Here is a 14,770-nt window from a genome sequence, read left to right on the forward strand (position 1 = left end):
AGGTGGTGTGTGCTAGTATAGTAGTGAGTAGTCTACATGTGTGCTGATGCTCCCCACTTTTGCTCAACCAACATCACCAACATCAACCATACCAGCATTGCTGCTATGTTATGTGCTGGGATTCGAGTAAGTATTGAAGTTAACCGAGACACAGACCGAGCAGAGTGACTATCATCAGGTGGGACATTGCAAGTACCAGGTGTGGGACAATGTGGAAACTGGTGAGGTGCACCAGTACAATGTACAATTGCATCTTGCATACAATATCTAGGATACTGTGTGGGTATGTGTCTATGTGTACATTTACATCTTCATCTTCTTGTACGTATCCGAGTCCAGGTCCAAGTCTGTCTATGAATTGCTGAGGCATGCTTGCTTATTGTCCCTACCTGCCGACAATTTAACTTTTAGTTTCATTTTGTTCGGTGTTTTTTACGCTGACCTACCTGATGCCTGTTCAATGTTGGGTATGGGCGGATAGGAACTTGCGGAACACACAATGAAAAGTTTAATGTCGTAGTAAAAAGTTCGTGGAAATGTTTTAACATTTAAGGCCGCGATTAAAATTATGTAGAAAAAAAATTAAACTGGTTTCAGGGCTTAAACCTGGGAAAAATATTTTTCATTTAAATTATGTAATTTGAATGAAAGGAAAATTAGTCTGTTGCAATTTAAATGATTCTTTGAATACTACGGAAAAAAAAGTTTCCGGGACTAGAAAAAATTTATTGGCGCTAAAAATTTGTTTTCAAATCATAATGCGAAAAATTTTCTTTTTTTCTGAATACTGAAAACTGTAATTTCAGTACTGATTGAAGTATTAATTATTGATCATTATTAAATTTTATTTCGATGAAATCTAAATAATTTAAATGTTAAAATAAAAATTTTGTATTTTTAAATTATTTCAGCTCACCAAGTTTTGAAAACCGTCAAAAATTAAATTTGTCCATGCGAAATATTAAATTGGCGCGAAAAATTTTTTTCAATTCATAATGCAAAAATTTTTTTTTTGTCTGAATACTGAAAACTCTAATTTCAATACTGATTGAAGTATTAATTACTGATCATTATTAAATTTAATTTCGATAAAATTTAAATAATCTAAATGTTAAAATAAAATGTCTTCTCTAATTAAAAATTTTGTATTTTTAAATTATTTCAGCTCACCAAGTTTTGAAAACCGTCAAAAATTAAATTTTTCCATGCGAAATATTAAAGTGGCGCGAAAAAAAATTTTTCAAACGCCATCTGCAGCTCTGACATTTGAAATCTCCAGAAACTGGAACTGTCATGGCGTGTTTTTATTATTGACATATAAAAATATCAAGTGGTGATTTGTAACAAATCATCATATATTTTGCACTAGTTTATAAATATACATATATACTAATGGCGATAACTTGCGATACTGGGGATTAAAAAATGACAGTAAATATTTCCAAGCAGGAATAAAATTACCAGGATGAATTCTTATACATGGGAGCGTATAACCTCCCTGGAGAAAAAAAATTTGAAACTGTGTCGATTGTGCGGTAAAAATTCACAGAATTACATCGACGTACTCAATAACGAAGGGACTGAAAAAAAATTATGTCTCAAAACACTTTCATGCCTTCAAATAAACGTAAGTTTTTATTTTCCCTCAATTAATTTGAATGATCCTGAAGTTAACAGACAATTGATAATTTTCGGATTTTTTTTTCAACGATTTAATTTAAAAAAAAAAAAACTAAAAAAATGCACATGTAGAAAATCAAAAAAGCTATAGGTGCCATTTTTTTAAATATTTTTTTTTTTATAATTTATTGTTTAAAAAAAAGTCCAAAAATTATTAGACGTCGGTTAACTTTAGTATCATTTAATTTGACCATATTCAAATTTTATCAATAATTAATTTTAAAAAATATCAATAAATTTAATTTTAGATATCAGATCAGGACATTCTGCCGAAAATAATCTGCGTAAATTGTTGTGAGAAACTAGAAAATTTTTACGAATTTTCAAAACAAGCTGCCGAAGTACAAACATATCTTAGTAATATTTATCAACATTCTGAAAGTGAAATAAATATCGATGACAATAGAATAATAATAATAAAATATAATCCTGTTGATATTGATCAAGAGCAACAGGGAGCAGACGTTGTTATTAATTTGAATCTCGATCAAGGAGTTGATCTCAATGATTTGAATCATGAACAAGTAAACAAATTAATCCAAGAACAATTAAATAATTTAAATCAACTGCAATTAATTAATAATTTAAACTCTGAAGTTATCGACAATTTGAGTCCAGTCGAGATAATAAATAATTTGCATCAAGATCAATTGATTGATAACTTAAATCCGGAGGGAATAATTAGCAATTTGAGTCAAGAAAAATTATTGAATAATTTTAATGAAGACGAGGAAGAAATAAATAATTTGAATGAAGAATATGAGAAGATCATAGAGCAAGTCAGTAGTGAATTTAATGATTCTGTTGGTGATAATCAGCTGAGAGGTGATAATGCTGGTGATGATAAGGAAGAAGAAGAGAGAGAAGAGGAGAAGGAAGAAGACGACGATGGAGATGAAGGCAATGAAGAAGATGAATTTGTCAAATTAGAACGGGAGGAAAGATTGAAAAAATTGAAAGAAACTAAAGTCGTTACCAGTCGACTGACGATAACTGAAGCTATCCAAGGATACCCTTGGAAATGTACACTCTGTAACTCTGGAGTGATGAAGTCTTACAAAGATTTGCAGCATCATTACAAACATAAGCATGACGAGCCGGCTGTTTTCAAATGCATTCACTGCGCGAGGGAGTACAGTCGCTACAGGAGTTTCACTAAACACTTTCTGCTGCACGAGGACCCCAAAAGATTCGAGTAATTTTTCATTTATTTATTTGTATACTAGTTCTTGGAGACGGTAAATTGAAATCGGTGTTCTAGGTGCGACGATTGCGGCAAAGTATTTAATTTAAAGTCGACTCTGCTGTCGCATACGCTTGTGCACTCGGACAAACGTCCTTACTCCTGTTCCGTGTGTCGGAAGAGATTCAAAAGCGCTCTGACTTTGGCGGTCCATAAGAGACTCCATCTGCCTCAGGAGGGTCGCGACCAGTTCACCTGCGAAATCTGCAAGAAAGCGTGAGAAATTTATTTGACTTTGGACAAAGAGCGGTAATTATTTGGTGTAATTTATTTTTTTAGCTTCTCATCGAAAAAAGCGCTTGAGAATCACGAAAAGATGCACGAGGGCGTTTATGATTTCATGTGTGACGTCTGTGGGAAATCATTTTTATCAAAAAGCTCGCTGAGCTATCATTTGTCTAGTCATACTTCTGATAAAAATCATATTTGTTCCACCTGCGGTCGTGCTTTCAGAACTGAAGGCCTCCTAAGTGAGTATTTTATTTTTTAGTTCGCTAAAATTAATTAATTATTTGTAATTACAATTATTTTGAAATAATGAACAAGTTTTAAGTTGAGTAAAAAAATTTAAGAAAATTTGCCCCGACTTAATAAATTTTTTTTTTTGAGTTCATATTAAAAAAATGATATAATTGCAAGTACATATATTTAATTTTATTTAGAAAAGCATTCGGTAACACATTCAGACATTAAAAAACATCGATGTGATACCTGTGGAAAACAATTTAAAGAACGTTGTACTCTAGTCGCACATACGAGAATCCACACCGGGGAAATGCCATACGCATGCGAGCACTGCGGCAAAAAATTCCGTTTCGCTGGAATTTTAACGGTAATTATCGAGAGTAATAAATAAATATATTTAATTATTTATTTAAAAAAAAATAATTCAGGTCCATCGAAGACAACACACTGGAGAACGGCCGTACATTTGCACATTTTGCAAGCGCACATTCACCAACTGGGCGAATTTAAACAAACATATGAAACGTGTCCACAACACAAAAGCCGGAGTTCTGAGAAGAAATTAATTTTATTTATTAAGTAAATAAAGAATGCCAGGAATTAATAACTAAGTAAATAAGTGAGTAATTAAAGGCTTTATGTACTGCCGAGACTCGATAGAAGACTTAATTAATTAAGGTAATGTTTTTATATATTTATTACTAGACCATAGTCAAGGTGGCCACATTCTCAATCGAACTCGAGCTCTTTATAAATATTTAATTACCGTTTATTTTTCAAATATTTATTGGTGGTAATTAATAAGGAGTTTAAAAAAATTTAGCTCATTAGTTATCATTTTTTATGGATACATTTTGCGGACAAAGTTCAGTGTTTATTTTTAGTGGCCAGCTAATTGATGTTAAACAACGATAGTAGCCAGTAGAGTCGCTTTAGTCAGTATTAATTAAAAATAAAGTTATTAATTATGTGGTTTCGCAATTTCAATTTTATTACCAATAAAATTTTATTTAAGGGGGAAACGGGTCTGAGATACAAAAAAAAGAGCAGATTTTTTTTTTTTTTTTAGAGTTCCTTCGTTATTAATTTTTCGAGCTCGAAAATGTATTTAAAACATTTTCGAGCTCAAACAGCGGGAAGTTTCAGAGCTGGCCCACAGGAGCCAGATTTTTTTTTCTCGGGGTGACTCGTCTCTCCCCACTACCACTGGCTTATTTTTCGATATTTTTTTATGAAAATTTAGCAGAATATTCTTGAAATGATGCCTAATAGTGTCACAAATTTTGACAATTTTAATAACGAAGGTACTCTGAAAAAAAAATCACAAAAATCTGCTCTTTTTTTTGTATCTCAGACCCGTTTCCTCCCTTAAGATTAAGGAGTACATAATAAAAGTTAAATATCGTGTCAATAATTGGGATTTTGATCCCATAGACTTCAATATTTAAATTTATATTTATTTTTCCCGAGACAGAGACTTGGGTAGAAATTATTTTTTACCCGCGGATTCAAGAATTAAAAAAAAATTTCTGGTAAAATTAAATGAAAATACGAAGCTCCATAATTATTATAAATAAAATATACAATTATAAAAGTTGACCTAGTGGAAAAAATAATTTAGAATTGTTTTTAAATAATATCTAGTCAATAATTTTAATCGCTACATATTACGACATACATATCAATATAAACAAAAAAAAAAGTAAGACAAGATAAAATATTTGAAATGTTAATGAATAATTAATTAAAATTACCTAGATTATTATTATTATCACAGAAACAATCCATCGTGGATTTTTATAACTAATTTTCGACTTATTGTCTTTTTACAATCTAGTCATTTACATTTTTATATTAATATCTATACTTGAATTTGTATTTATATTTTTTTAAAAATAATAATTCAGTTAAACTGAAATATTTAAGGCAATAGTGATTTGTTAATTTATAAATCTTCCAAATGAAATAAAAAAGTTATTAATTAATTATTTAAAATTACGTATTTTCATTAACACAAAGTGTCTTTTTATCGCTGGTCTCTTGATTGCCGTCGTTATTTATCAGTCTCAATGAATGGGAGCTCGATGGCCGTTCATATTTACAAATAACTGCGTACATGTCGCCACCCAGTCTCAACGCGAGCCAACGATTTTTTATGACAGCCAATTTCAGACACTCGCATTTCATTTTCGCGTACAAATTTGTGTGCAGTGTCCTGCCCATTCCCTCGATCACAACCAAGTCGACGTTGTGTTTGACCATCGCCATACATAAATCCAAATTTAACCGGCTGTTAATAAACAATTCAATTAGTTATTTCTTTACAAACAATAAATTTAAATTAAAATTTAAAAATTACCTGAGGTCCAGACAAGGTCCAGCTTGCGCTGTCTCCATTGCCATCAGCCGATTTTCCTTCAACGCGTACTTTATGTCCTTACTAATTTTAGCTGCGTCGCGTAAAATGATCAGTAGCTCGGGATAAGTGACGTCATTCAGAGCCGGCATTGAATTCGCGCACAAAATAACTTTGGTACCACGTTGGAGTAAATCTCTCACGAAGGGAAGTATTCCAAGAACTATATCAACTCCGCTGTTGTCAACGAATATCGCCGCACATTTATGCGGCGGATCTTGTTCGAGTCTCGTTATCCAATCGTCCAAATTGTCTTGTAGCCATGGCCTGCCTGTAATTTTATTTTTGTTTTTAATTTTAAGGGCATTCTCAGACCCACCCCACCCACTTTTTTACCGTCGACTATCCGTCATAAGCCTGGTCTAGGGGACGCAGGGACAATTTTGTCACACACCGATTGAGATGAAGAGACTTATGACGGGTAGTCGACTGTAATAAAAATAAAACATAAGAAAAAAAAGTGGAAGCTACAGGCAATTTTACCTGGAATTTTATTCTGAGCATCTTCAAACCGAAATGTTGTTGACTCCATAATATCAGCAACTTCTTGGGCTCCCCAGTCAAAAATATTACCAGCCAAAACTCCTAAAATTAAGTCGGTAATTTTTTCAGCTCCTGCTAATTTATCTATAACATCTAGACGTTGTTCTAAAAAATTTAGCGCCTCCTCATTCTCATGTTTTTTTAACTAAAATAATTAAATTAGAAACTTTAATTACTCAAAGTAAATAAAAAAATTTAAACCAAAAATTTTTACCTCGAAATAAGGGTCCGGAAAATCAAATTCTTTCATGCAGTGCTCGATGGTGTCCAGTAGAGTTCTGACAGTCAAAGTTCCGTATGCACTAGAAAATTAATTAATAATTAATGATTAAATTTGCAGAGATTAATTGCCTTTTTATTGAACCCACTTACAATGGTTGTAGATGCAAGTAATGAAGACGATTTACGTATTTTTCTTTGAGTTTGCTGGCGCGGTCTTTGGCAGTGGGGCTCTGAGGCTGACTGTGAATGGCACGAGCTACAAATTTGTCGACTGACTCCTCGAAACACTGGAGCCAGTAGTCCCGAGCTTCTTTGTCCTGGGCCAGGTCCGTGGTGTCGGGGTTGTAAGAGACAGGGTCAGTCAGCAATGGGCAGAAACTCACAGCGTTCTCGGCTCGATCTATTTCCAGTTGGTCGACTTTTATTCCCAAGTCCGTCGCTACTGAGTCTTTGAATCCTGATGACCCGGCGTAATTTTCTAGCCAACTGTAGGAGTTGGCTTGTTCAGTGCCGTATAAAAACGCTCCTATGGCACCGAGATATCCTTCGTGACGTAGAAATAACGGTTTTACTTTACCCTAAATAAAATTTTTTTTTTCAATCAAAGTCGTTTTTTTTTTACATTAAAAAAAAAAAAACTTACATGAGACCAATATTTAATAGCAAATGAAATAGAATGCATTGAAAGTGGATGATTTCTCAAAAAATAACCACCGAAATAAACTTTATCCATATTATGAATGGAAGCATAGAGACTGGCGATCTGCCCAATGTCGTTGCTGATCATAAACAACAAACTCCTGGCAATGTCAGCCTCGGAAAAATTATGCGGCCCCGGTATCGTATTGCAGGACATGGTCTTCCCAAAAGACGAGGCGATCAAGTCTCCTGACAGCCCCTGTGACGAATAATCTCCGCCATAAATATCTTTGACGAGCATGTCCACGTTTCTGTGATCTCCCCTCTCCGCTAGTTCCAGCAGTTCATCGAACCCCTAGACCAATAGATTAAGATTAAGATTTATCACCAATCACCAGAATTAGTTTCTAAAATGTTGATGTAAAAAATTTACTTTAGCTTTAGTTAGTAATGAACCAAGACCCCAGTATGTTCCGCCACCAGTAGCAGTACCACCCACTCGCTCAAACTCTTCTTCGGATTGCACTTTTAAAATACTGACACCGCTTCCAATATTGACTAGTAAATATGGGAATATATTGGGTCCAGCTTTTTCAAATTTATACTCGGGGTTACCGTGACGTTCAAATTCAAATGACTCGCAGGGAATATTTTTTAATAAAAAATTACAGCCTTTTATCAGACATGAAATTTCATCTTCTTTGTCAACTCTATAAATAAATAAATTCATTAATTTAATTAGCTCACTTCCGCCTGAAAAATATTCCATTAAGAAACCAAATTAATTTAAAATTTTGTGGGAACTTTTTTTGGTAGCAGACATCCGACTATTCCAGTATTTTTTTTTAAAACTGCTTGTGATTTAAAAAAAGTAGGAAATATTCAAAAAAATTTTTGACGGATTTTTAAAAATATTGTTAATTAAAAAAAAAGAAAATTAATGGCTGCTACTTTAAATATAAAATAAATATATGAGTGACGTACAGCAAACCTAATTTTGATTGAATAGACTTTGAATATTTAAAAGCACCGCCTCCAGTAACTTTAATACTTTTTCCTTGAAAACGTTCTGCATTAACAAGATTTTCTTTCACAAAATCCAGACAATTTTCAATATGACGAGTTTCGAATTTAACGAAATGAAGCCGTGAGCCTTTTTGCAGCTTGTAGGTTATCAGTTCACTGCTGTCATTATTTAATTCCTCGTTATCATACAACGCTTTCCGATAACTTATTGTCGAATAATACGCAATTTTTGTCAATGACAATCCTGCGAAATTTTTAAAAATTCATTTACTAAAAGTCCAACGTAACCTACAATTTACTTTTCGTTTGATAGTTTTATTAATTAATTAATTAGTAAATTCATAAATTAATTATGTCAATAACTCACCGATATCGATGGCGAAATTTTGAGCGTTTTTTAAATTCGCAAATACTTCGACAGCTGCTGGAAGTTTAATACTTTTTGGGTGCAGTTCTTTATCATCAATCTCTGCCATTTTTTATTACAAACTGAAATTTTAGGTTTTGTTAAGTAATTATTTATTTATTAATTAATTTTTTTTAATTATCATTTAATTCAAAATTCATTTTTACTTTCAAAATCTTGATAAATATTTTCCAATTGATAACTTGTCAATTTTTTAATCTAAAAACACAACAGCTGTTGCATACATGTATATATTTATATATGAGTATATGTACCTATATATATGTAATATATGAATGACAATTATGTTTTATAAATATAAACAAATATTATGTAATGACAATTAATTATTAATTAAGAAATTTTTTATTATAAAAAATATTTACACTTTACAAAATTACATGAAGTTTATAAGAATAAAATCAAGCGGCTTCTGGAGTTTTTATTTTTGATGGAGACAATTTGAATTTGTTACTTTTTAATAAATTATATGAATTGTATTTACAATAATCTTCGGATAAAAATGGAATATAAAATGCACGGAAGAATGGATGAGATCTAGAATAAATAAATAGATAAATAAATATATGAGTGAGCAGACATCAGACAAATTTTAAATTATAAATGAATAGAGTAAATAATTTTTCAAAATTTATAAAACTTATTAATCTTTCAATTTTTTAAAAACTTTATTTTATCAAATGTTTACTCTACCCAAGTAGTACAGAGTCAACTTTAAGATGGCTTCTAAAAGGACAAGACAAATTTTTTTTTGTCCCAAAGTCATCTTGGATGATCCTGAAGTTAGCAGACAATTCAAAATTTTCGGATTTTGTTTTCAACAAATCAATTACAAAAAAATAAAAACTAAAAATATGCACATGTAGAAAATTTTAAAAACTACAGGTGCAATTATTTCAAATTTTTTTCTTTTCAAATTTACCGCCTCAAATAAAATCCAAAAATAATTAGATGTCTGCTAACTTCGGGATCATCATCTTGGACCTGTTCAGAAACACACTCTGGAAGAGAAATATTCAACTCCTGCGTTCAGAAATATCCTCTGGTGCAACCTAACTAATCACACCTGGGTCGTGTTCAGAAATACACTCTGGAGATGAAAAATTACCTATCCAGGTGTGATCAGTATCTTTGTAATGTTAAATCTTACCTCTGGTTCAACCAGAGGATGTTTCTGAACGCAGGAGTTAAATATTTCTCTTCCAGAGTGTGTTTCAGAACACGCCCCTGGATAGGTAATTTTTCATCTCCAGTGTATTTCTGAACACGTCTCTTTTTTGGTATAAATACGACATGCTAATGTTTGTTTCGAAGACAGAGAAGAATTGTGTTGTCTCTCCTGTCTCATTTCAATTAAAAAACCACCTAGATGACTTATTTTACCACTATTTGTAATTTACTTTTTGTCGTCACTTGTGTTAAGTCTTTTAAGTAGACATTTTTTCGGTGACATAAATTTCTGATCGTTTTATCAGCATATTGCTGCCTACGATATGTCAAAAAGTAGCCTAAAAACTGATATCTTATAGATGTCATAAAGGCAAGTGTGCTCCTTGGGTAATTTATTTATAATTTTAAATTTGTCGAATGTCTGCTACATTCACACTCATATTATTATTAATGATTATCACTGTAATTAATTAAAAAAAATACTTACGCTGATGAATCTAAAAATTTAGCTGATTTAATGATAGTAAAATTATCAGTTTGTTTTGAATAATTTGGTTCCAATTCTGTTTCAACATCAGTATCTAAATCTAGTATAAAATGACACTTGTCAATGTCAAACTAAAAATAAATAAATATATACATTAATATGATAAGAAAAAAATTAAAGTAAAATTACGAATCAATATCTTACATAACGAGAAGGCTCTTCTCTGTTTAAATCATTGAAATTGTCCTGCACGACACTGGTCCCATTGGGATGATTCAAGAATGGCTGGGGTAGCTGTCCCTTGAACTCAGACCTGAGATACTGGAGCCGCCAGTTGTTTGTCGGAAAGAAAAAGCTCCCGGGAAACCGGTACCACTCCTTGCCTACGCAGAAGTTTATGTTGATGTCTTCGGGAACCTGTCCCTCGCTGCCCAGCTTGTTGGCCTCCATCATCACCTCCAGCGGGGCGTAGTACCCGTTGAAGAGCGCGAAAGATCGCGATACTCCGGCTAAACTCGTTACTATGAAGACCAAGACCATTATGTGGGAGGTTCCTCTTAAGTAGTGCGACACCTGCTTCAAAGGTTTTATTTGCGTGCGGACAAAGAAATATAGTTTCTGTATAACGTCCACTGTTATCGCACCAGCTAAACATATCATTGGATATATTGGGAACAAAAATCGCTCTTCCTAAAATAAATAATTAAATCAAATAATTAATACTCTGTAAAAAATTTTTAGTGATCGCAGATTAAATCAGAAATAAAATTCACTCCTACAGGAAGTGAATGCGGATTTAAATAAAATCCGTGATCAGTTTGCATTCACTCCTGATTTTTTAGTGTAAATAATTAATTACTTTGTGCGGCTGCATAAACATGACAATTATCCAGAGATAAAGCGGCGACAGTGAATACCAATAGGGCAAACAATATTTATTTCTGGGCTTCGCTGGTACAATTGCCCATGATAAAATCTATAAAATAAATATAGTAATTAATTAATTATACTAATTAATGATTGATTATTTAATTAATAATAAAAAAATTTACCAATGCAAGAGGTGTGAATAACGCGGCAATGAATACAAAATTAAAATTCAAAAATCCATTGATGAAATAATAACTGATTGGTTCAGTTCCGTATAAATCAGGACCGTGACTAGTAAAAACATTGTAGACAATTAAATTAATTGGAGCAATTACTAGTTTGCCATAGTAAACAGAATCGATCCAAATCATGGGTATAGAAATTACTGCGGCAGATATTATCGTCCAGTTGATGAATCTTGACCACTCCTGCCGTCTCACCAATAAGTCAATGACTATCGGTACCCTTTAAATTTTAATTATTAATGTAAATAATTTAATTTCAGTGGATTGTTTAATGATGAAATTAATTACCCGAGTAATGCAACAAATGGCCAACCGAGTAATGATGATATCGCGGTTGCAAATATCGCTAGTTCGTATTTACGCGCGTACCAGGCTGCTATTGCTGCTGTACTTACATACCTAAAAATTTTAATTTTAATTACTAATTTTATAAAATAAATCGGGTGTAAAAATAAATTTACATTGAAAACGATGACGGAAGAAATGCAGCACTCGATATAAACATTCCAGAACTTGATATTAAAAATACTAGGGTAAGACGTGCGACATGAACTCCAAATTCTTTGCAGACATTCCTGGAATAATTTTATTAAATGATTTATTAATTGACCAAACCGGGAAGAAATAATTTTAAATCTACATTGCGATCAACAGATCCGTCAATTAAAATTCCTTCGAATTTCCTTGGATCTGATAATTAAAAGATCCAGTAAACTGCAGGACTTGAACCCGTAGATTTAAATTATTTTTTCCCGGATGTAAATGAAAAAAAACTTACTGATAAAAGTAAACTTCTGATAGCGCGCATCCGATGGAAAGAATGCAGCGGATGAAATAAAAAACTAAAATAGGATTTGGTTCAAATAAGTAGCAGTAAAATTTAGCCGGTACCAAATGAATTAATAAATATGTGTAGGAACGCAGCGCAAATTCTGGACTGTACTCCCAGGTCTGTTGTCCTGTTCCGTACAATAAATAGTGACTCTGAAATTTTAAATTTATAATTTTATGAGACTTTTAATTGAATAATAGTATGAAGTAAAGTTTAAAAATGAGTACCGGTTCCCAGTAATTAAATGTCTCATCGCAGTCGCTTATGTAGCTCCAGATTGCAGAACAGAATCTCGCTGACAGCAAAAGTTTGAACGCTGTGTCACCACCAGGATAAATAAGACCCATATCCGAGCTTGCTACATCATCAGATCTAAAATTTATTTATTATTATTATCATTGATAAATAATTTATTAAATATATGACTGGGGGATGGAAAGTGAGGTTAGTTTGTGTAGAAAATTAAATTTGATTAAACAAAGTGAGTTTACTATTATTCTATTACTCGAGATAATTAAATTACGATAAATATATAAGTGATATATTTACTTGGATATTTTTTTTTCATTAGTTTTCTTCACGTTCTTTTTATTTATTGAATTTTGTCTTGGACGTTGACGTGGCGGCATTTTTATTGATTTTAAAAATGGCGGGAAACTTTCAGATTTGAATAATAAATTTTCCGCGGGCTGTGGTTTTGAATTCTAATCGATTATCGAGTTGCTATGGCGTTTAATTTGTTGATATTTGTATTGATATGAGTATATATATTTTTAGTAAATAAATATATCGAATTTTTATATATAATTTGAATAAAAATGGACATTGAACCTAAATATACATTTGTTTCATTGACAGATAAAAATAATTACGGATTTAATGATAAAGATACACGAGAATTATTTAAAAAATGGTAAATATTTTTATTAATTTATTAATTAATTAAAAAATATCAGGATTTTTAATGACACTGAAGTTCGCCGACGTTTAATAATTTTTTGATTTTTTTTTTAAGCAATTAATTATAAAAAAAAAATATTTGAAAAATTTGCACCTGTAGTTTTTTAAATTTTCTACATGTGCATATTTTTAGATTTTTTTTTTTGCAATTGATTTGTTGAAAAAAAAATCCAAAAAATTTTAATTGTCTGCTAACTTCAGGATCATGATTTTTAAACAAATTTTTGTATAAAATATTTTTATTTAAATTATAAACTTTAAGTTGAAATTATTTCAGGGGAATGAACTTGAGCTGTCAGAATTTTTTGTTCAATGAAAAATTTCACCCCTACCATAAATATAATTTAGCTGAGGTAATTATACATTAATCGATCTATTAATTATCGATAAATGAATTGAGGGTAAAATTTAATGATAAAAATGTCTAGGAATTTTTCAAAGACCCGGCGGTGGCGGGAAAATTGAAGATATGGAATGACAATGAGTTCAAAGAATCTTACGATACTTCGGCTAGTGAAGTTGAAGTGAAACAGATTCCATGCTCGATTATGAGCATGGCTTTCTTTGATAAACTGAAAAATCCTGATAACAATATTGTATATGCGTCGGGAAATATTCACCAGAAGTATGACGATTTCATTGACGGAATTTTAGTCCCTGATAATTTGAGAGCTTTAAGTATTTTTATTTAGTTCATTATCATTAGGCACAAGCTCGCGCATTAATCGCGGAAACAAATCTAGTAGCGTTCTTGGGTCTTAGTCGGTTAATTGATTAGCTAATTAATTAATAAAAACTAATTATTACAGATGTTACTAGATGAAGAATCCAAAGAATACAATCTCTTTTCCCAAGATGAGCGGAATGAATTTATATTTAAATTATTCCAGTTATTAGTCCTCGGGGGTGAATGTTGTCAGTATGAAGATACCCTAGATAAATATTTAGAAACTACTAAAATACTCTACAAAGATTTTGTGAGGTAAAAATTCTGTCTACTAATTAATTATTTAATTTATATTATAATTATTTCACAAATTCATTCAAATATTTCTTTTATCGGCTTTCAAATTCAAAAAACTCGTAAAATATCGAGTTGACATGAAAATTGATAAGACTATTTTTTGTAGGAAATTAAATTTCCTACAAAAAAGGTCTCTATAACTTTTTCCGTAAAGTCATTAGTTTAAAAGATATTTAAAAAAATATATATGTCAATTTTTTGCAGAATTCAAAAACAAGAAAACGATAGTAATTTATTGATAACGACGATTGTCCTCGAAGTTATTGCAAAAAAAAATGACGTACCATATTTCCCGCGGAAGCCAGAGCACAAACAAAACCTCGGGTTTTTATTAATTGACCCAATTAACCGGGAAATAAAAACGATAGTCCATCAATACGGCAATCAGTGAGCGAAAATTTCAAATCAATCAACAATCAAGTACTGAAAATTATTTTTTTATTTAAAGATTTTTTTTACAAGTAAATTTTTTAGTTTAAAAAATCTGTGCATTATAGTTTAGAGTAGAAATTTAATTATTA

The 14,770-nt window shown here is 31.5% G+C and overlaps 4 protein-coding genes across 6 annotated transcripts; 2 read left to right on the forward strand and 2 right to left on the reverse strand.

Annotated features, from left to right (window-relative positions):
* Positions 1-1,280: 1,280 nt before the first annotated feature.
* On the forward strand, positions 1,281-4,229 carry LOC130671415 (zinc finger protein 682-like). Of its 2 annotated transcripts, XR_008990519.1 has the most exons (7): positions 1,281-1,627; positions 1,929-2,875; positions 2,942-3,139; positions 3,203-3,393; positions 3,586-3,755; positions 3,817-4,007; positions 4,094-4,229. XR_008990519.1 is itself a non-coding variant. In XM_057475296.1 (6 exons), exons 1-6 carry the CDS (start codon positions 1,466-1,468, stop codon positions 3,952-3,954), a joined length of 1,806 nt encoding a protein of 601 aa, XP_057331279.1. In that variant the 5' UTR covers positions 1,281-1,465; the 3' UTR covers positions 3,955-4,209. The 2 variants fall into 2 exon arrangements, 1 of the variants encoding a protein (XP_057331279.1); XM_057475296.1 differs by having other exon boundaries at positions 3,817-4,209.
* Positions 4,230-4,235: 6 nt separating this feature from the next.
* On the reverse strand, positions 4,236-8,926 carry LOC130671404 (4'-phosphopantetheine phosphatase). Its single transcript, XM_057475277.1, has 10 exons — positions 8,808-8,926; positions 8,602-8,723; positions 8,193-8,478; positions 7,642-7,918; positions 7,213-7,563; positions 6,720-7,147; positions 6,562-6,649; positions 6,288-6,492; positions 5,748-6,075; positions 4,236-5,678 (listed from the first exon to the last, which is right to left on the reverse strand). The coding sequence occupies exons 2-10, from the start codon at positions 8,708-8,710 to the stop codon at positions 5,384-5,386; spliced, it is 2,367 nt and encodes a 788-aa protein (XP_057331260.1). The 5' UTR covers positions 8,711-8,723; positions 8,808-8,926; the 3' UTR covers positions 4,236-5,383.
* A 56-nt stretch (positions 8,927-8,982) lies between these two features.
* On the reverse strand, positions 8,983-12,937 carry LOC130671414 (alpha-1,2-mannosyltransferase ALG9). Its single transcript, XM_057475295.1, has 10 exons — positions 12,815-12,937; positions 12,493-12,637; positions 12,212-12,417; positions 11,895-12,008; positions 11,722-11,832; positions 11,371-11,653; positions 11,178-11,294; positions 10,523-11,008; positions 10,319-10,449; positions 8,983-9,198 (listed from the first exon to the last, which is right to left on the reverse strand). Exons 1-10 carry the CDS (start codon positions 12,892-12,894, stop codon positions 9,063-9,065), a joined length of 1,809 nt encoding a protein of 602 aa, XP_057331278.1. The 5' UTR covers positions 12,895-12,937; the 3' UTR covers positions 8,983-9,062.
* LOC130671421 (cilia- and flagella-associated protein 300-like) lies at positions 12,573-14,679 on the forward strand. 2 transcript variants are annotated; one of them, XM_057475304.1, is made up of 6 exons: positions 12,573-12,709; positions 13,124-13,178; positions 13,503-13,578; positions 13,654-13,899; positions 14,035-14,207; positions 14,454-14,679. In XM_057475304.1, the coding sequence occupies exons 3-6, from the start codon at positions 13,507-13,509 to the stop codon at positions 14,638-14,640; spliced, it is 678 nt and encodes a 225-aa protein (XP_057331287.1). In that variant the 5' UTR covers positions 12,573-12,709; positions 13,124-13,178; positions 13,503-13,506; the 3' UTR covers positions 14,641-14,679. The 2 variants fall into 2 exon arrangements, with proteins under 2 accessions (XP_057331287.1, XP_057331286.1); XM_057475303.1 differs by lacking the exon at positions 12,573-12,709 and having other exon boundaries at positions 12,937-13,178.
* The last annotated feature ends 91 nt before the right edge of the window (positions 14,680-14,770 follow it).

Source organism: Microplitis mediator, chromosome 7 (assembly GCF_029852145.1).
Source record: "Microplitis mediator isolate UGA2020A chromosome 7, iyMicMedi2.1, whole genome shotgun sequence".
Taxonomy (NCBI): Eukaryota; Metazoa; Arthropoda; class Insecta; order Hymenoptera; family Braconidae; genus Microplitis; species Microplitis mediator.

Excerpts from the sequence above, each read along its gene's own strand:
- LOC130671415 (XM_057475296.1), top strand. The coding sequence starts at position 1,466 with ATGAATTCTTATACATGGGAGCGTATAACCTCCCTGGAGAAAAAAAAT. Across the intron at positions 2,876-2,941 it reads GAGGACCCCAAAAGATTCGA|GTGCGACGATTGCGGCAAAG; the intron begins GTAATTTTTCAT and ends TCGGTGTTCTAG. Across the intron at positions 3,140-3,202 it reads TGCGAAATCTGCAAGAAAGC|CTTCTCATCGAAAAAAGCGC; the intron begins GTGAGAAATTTA and ends TTATTTTTTTAG.
- LOC130671404 (XM_057475277.1), bottom strand. The coding sequence starts at position 8,710 with ATGGCAGAGATTGATGATAAAGAACTGCACCCAAAAAGTATTAAACTT. Across the intron at positions 6,493-6,561 it reads TTCCGGACCCTTATTTCGAG|TTAAAAAAACATGAGAATGA; the intron begins GTAAAAATTTTT and ends TAATTATTTTAG. Across the intron at positions 5,679-5,747 it reads GGACCTTGTCTGGACCTCAG|CCGGTTAAATTTGGATTTAT; the intron begins GTAATTTTTAAA and ends GTTTATTAACAG.
- LOC130671414 (XM_057475295.1), bottom strand. The coding sequence starts at position 12,894 with ATGCCGCCACGTCAACGTCCAAGACAAAATTCAATAAATAAAAAGAAC. Across the intron at positions 12,638-12,814 it reads AATGAAAAAAAAATATCCAA|ATCTGATGATGTAGCAAGCT; the intron begins GTAAATATATCA and ends AATAAATTTTAG. Across the intron at positions 12,418-12,492 it reads CATTTAATTACTGGGAACCG|AGTCACTATTTATTGTACGG; the intron begins GTACTCATTTTT and ends TTAAAATTTCAG.
- LOC130671421 (XM_057475303.1), top strand. The coding sequence starts at position 13,084 with ATGGACATTGAACCTAAATATACATTTGTTTCATTGACAGATAAAAAT. Across the intron at positions 13,900-14,034 it reads TCCCTGATAATTTGAGAGCT|ATGTTACTAGATGAAGAATC; the intron begins TTAAGTATTTTT and ends TAATTATTACAG. Across the intron at positions 14,208-14,453 it reads CTCTACAAAGATTTTGTGAG|AATTCAAAAACAAGAAAACG; the intron begins GTAAAAATTCTG and ends AATTTTTTGCAG.